Below are 4,150 nucleotides of genomic sequence, written 5' to 3' on the forward strand. Positions count from 1 at the left end.
AGGGTGGGTGGGGGTGCGGGGTGGGCCTGGGTCTGCCCGCAGCCTGGGGCAGAGATCAACCCACCTTCCAACTCGGCAAAGCCGAGCACCACGTCTGAGGCTCTCCCCTGCCTGTCTTTGACTTCCAGGGCGGTGATGGTGCAGCCCCAGGAGATGATATCCACTCTCAGCAGGTCTGACTGCAGCTGGAACTTCTCCACGGTCCCTGCCCCCGAGGGCAGCTCTCCAAACACGGCTCTGCTCACCGAAACCATGGGGAAAGTTCGGGGTGTGCAGCTACTACTCCCGGCTCTCCAAACTCAGCTGGGAGCGACACAAATTTACAGGAGAGGGGGCGTGACTCGGCTCAGACTCCTCCCCTTCCTTGCCTGGATTTAGGGAGTGACCACTCTTACGAAAAATATCCTCTGGGGCCGTTCAAAATCATGCCTTTGCCTGAGGGTGACAAGAAGGCAAACTTTCCAGCCAGGCTTGCGGTTTTTTTCCTTTGCCAACCCTGGCTGCATTGCATGTTGGGAACGGTAGTCTCTCGGGGGTAAAGTTGCATTTTGGGGCCTGTAGTCTTTCTAAACCCAAATCCTGAGTCTGCATTGTTCTACTCGCTTCTCCCGGGTGTGGGCTTCTCAACATGTTAATGTTGGTGGCTGACTTTCCGATGAAGTGCCTGAAAATGCAGAAAGCAGAATTAGGGACAGTGAGACAAATTTGGGGGAAAATTCTGGTTTTAAGTTAAGTCTTTGATTCAGGAGGTAAGAAGTTTAGAGATAGTGTAGAGAAGGGGGACGTCATTGCAGGCTTCTCTGCACACTGGCTGACTGAGGATTCATTCTTTTGTCCCATCGGGTGAAACCCTGGACACGGTTCCACTGGAGCCACTGTCCAGAAGGCTCTCCTGACTCCCAGCCTAGATAGGATCAGGCCAATGAGGGCTGGTTTCAATCTTGGTTTAACAGTTCTCCCTGGCTTACCACCTTAATATCTGCCTTAGCGGGCCCCCTCTTCATCTTCCTCTTAGTGCTAATGTTTGGTCCTTTAATTTTTACTAAAATCATGGCTCTCATTCGACAAAATCTAGGATCCATAACTATGCTCACCCGAGTGGTAGAAAATGTGGCCTAACAAAAAACCCTCAAAACCCTTGGGTCAATATGACCGTTCAAAAAATCCACAGTAATCTTTAAGGGGCTCCACTGGCTCTCCACAAGTGGCTGGCTAGCCAATCACGGGTAAGATCCCCAGAGGGGGACAACCTAAGACAGGCACAGTCACAAAAAAGCCAACGAGGTTGAGAGGTTAGCCACCTTCAACTGCCCATTACAGGTTGTTCTTCTTTACATAAAGAAAATAGGGGGAGATGTTGGGCCCATTTTTAGGAGCAAACATTATCTGTGAGCCACATGGTGCCTATGGGTAAAGGATAAAGATGGTGCCCACAGGAAGTAGGGGAGGCGTAACCCAAGATAGCTCCAAAAGGTTTTTATTGGTCCTCCAGTATTTCCGCACTCGTGAACCCTGCATGACCGCTATGCGTGACCGCTATGCGTGACCGCTATGCTCAACATGTTAGTACAAAATGCATGCCCGCGTGATCCTTCAATTGATTGGTTAGTTCATGGAAAGCCCCTACTTGCTTGCTTATATAAATTGCAGTGTAACGGCAATAAAGTGGAACTGCCCTGACAGAACGCCTGCTGCGTCTGAGTGTCTTTCACGGGGCTGGGTTGGCGGCCAGCAGGCTCACTTTTCCCCGAGATCCCTCGGTCCCGACACCAGGGGTAATCCTGTCGGCTCCTTCTCCTTCTGGGTTTGCGGGAGGACCCCAGGTGCGCCCTGGCAGAGGTGATCAGAGACAGCCTCAGACTTTATTTTCTTCAAGGAACTGGGAAGGGACCTTGGGTATCTACCCTTCCTCACTCCTCAAGTCTGAAGTTCCTTTAAGAAGGGATTAAGAGAATAAATATTTTTCGAGGTCCCTGTAAATGCCAAGTACTGTACCTTTTTTATCTCCTTTTCCACAAGTAGGATAAAGTCTTTAAGGATGTACAGCTGGGAGAGGAAAGACACTGAGGTCATTACATGATTGTTTTGCTTTGGTGGGCCTCAGAATTATCTGAGGAAATTTTAAAAATACATTTGCCCAGGGTCACCCTTGGAATTTCTGATTCTGGTAGTCTAGAGGGAGACTCAGGAATCTGCATTTTCCACATTCGCCAGGTTATTCTAATGCAGATTATCTGGGACCAGATTTAAGAAATTCTGCTCTGAAGTTGGAAGACTAATCTCAAATTTTTCCCCCAAAACAGGCTCTTATGGCAGAGGACTAAGATAAAGCTATCAAAGGCCTAAACAGGACTGTGAGCTTAAGATACAGGCACCTATGTATTTCTTTGCTAATCTGGCAGCTATCTAAAGTGGTACTGGGCCTAGGAAGGGGAAGGGTGCTGGGAGCCTGAAGATGTGTTTTACTTAACCCGGCTTCATAATTGGTCGCCTTTGCTTGATGCTGCTTTTGGCTTGGTTCCTGGGTACTTCAGAGCGTATCCAACCAGACTGTGGTGAGCGCGGAAATGCAGCTATGATTAGGAAATTAGGAGAACGGAGATCAGATGCTAATAAAACATAATAACTGTCTCTCAGCCTTTTCCATGTGTGTTGTTTGAAGGAATATTTAACATTCTTGCCACAAAGCCTCAATTCTCCATGACGAAGCAGGGGAATTCTGAAAGCAAAGGAAAAAGAGAGCTTGCAACAGACTTCAGTGAAGCGCAACATATAATAACAAAAAAACCCAAACAAGTCAAATTATAGACTGTACGACACTCATACAGTAACGATAGGCATCCTTGCGTGCTGCTTCATCGGAAATTCTGATAAACTCTGCAAGTCTCATCAGCCTACTTAACATGCGGCGGATTCATACATCAGACCTTCTGGCAATTCTGCATTAGCAAGGATGTCTTCGAATCTCTTCTGTGAGCAAGAAGACCACATTTTTTTCCCTCAGCCTCCAGTTCTCGGTGTTCTGCCAAGCTGATGCTGACACAGAAAGAAGTAAATGCATTTGAGTGGCCAACGCCAAGTATTACTAGGGGAAGTCTTATTGCTCAGCGTGGTAGAAAATGAAACATACCATGCTGTCTCCCCCAGATGTAAGGAGTATGCTTCTTGATTTCATTTTCCTCTTGCTTTGAAAGGTATAACATATTGTCCCAAATAGGGCTACCTTGTGCTTAAGTCAGCTCTCAGGCACAAACCCTGATTTTTCTTAACCCGGATATCCCATTTTCTTAATCCCACAGTGATCCTCTAAAGGAATATTTGTGCATTAAAAAAAAAAAAAAAAAAAAAAAAAAAAAAAAAAAAGGAGAAGCCTAAATCTAGGGGAGAATTCTCCATTTGCAAGGAGGTCAGAAGAAGGTAGTAATCTAGAAAATGAAGCATTGTTGAATTCTAGTAGATATATATATATTTTTGGGGGGGTAGGGCCTGAGGGTGAGGTTATGAGGTAAAAGGGAATAGGGACGGTGACATTTACATGACAGAGAAATGACTTAAAGTGGATATCTTTTCCTTCAACCCTGGGGGTGGGGGGTCATCAGGGTGAACAGGTGAAGAATAAGGTCTGTCTCTTGTTAGCTGGAGGTTAGTCCCCCAAACCGAGTGCTTGGGGAGCCCCCCCTGAGGAAATCTGAGCCCTTGGAACTTGCCCCCACCTCCTCGTTCTACACAGAAACTACAGGGTTCCTGGGACCTGTCAGAACCTGGGTTCATAAAGAGGATTCTAAATCTTAAGCTATTGACAGGCTGTGACACAGAGGACAGTCTCTGAGATATAACAAAACCACATCACAGTTTGTCTGTAAAGAGACCTGGAATAGATTTTCTTCAGTCGTGTTAATACACTATCACACTCCTGTTCTTTTTCTCACTTCTCTGAACTACGGTAGGGTTTATTGTCAGCTCTCTATGGGCACTCCGTATGCACTTAGATCATTCCTTCTCTTTCCATAACATTTTTTTTGTTTGTTATTTACTCTACTATTGATTCCCTGACTCAATATTTTGACTTACATATTTTTTGTAACAATACTTCGTTTCACATGAAAAGTACCTGTATCTGGAAGCCAGGAATACCTGGGAGAATCCCATT

The 4,150-nt window shown here is 46.1% G+C and overlaps 1 protein-coding gene across 1 annotated transcript in view; it reads right to left on the reverse strand.

The window, feature by feature from the left end:
• The window catches only part of GALM (galactose mutarotase (aldose 1-epimerase)), a gene marked incomplete at its 3' end in the record, with an annotated part of 26,609 nt that extends 23,704 nt beyond the window's left edge, over positions 1–2,905 (reverse strand). The window contains 2 exon segments of the mRNA XM_008575299.1: positions 65–298; positions 2,827–2,905. Coding sequence (XP_008573521.1) covers positions 65–298; positions 2,827–2,905 — 313 coding nt within the window.
• Positions 2,906–4,150: the final 1,245 nt, after the last annotated feature.

This window comes from Galeopterus variegatus, unplaced genomic scaffold (genome assembly GCF_000696425.1).
Source record: "Galeopterus variegatus unplaced genomic scaffold, G_variegatus-3.0.2 Scaffold1169, whole genome shotgun sequence".
NCBI classification, from domain to species: Eukaryota; Metazoa; Chordata; class Mammalia; order Dermoptera; family Cynocephalidae; genus Galeopterus; species Galeopterus variegatus.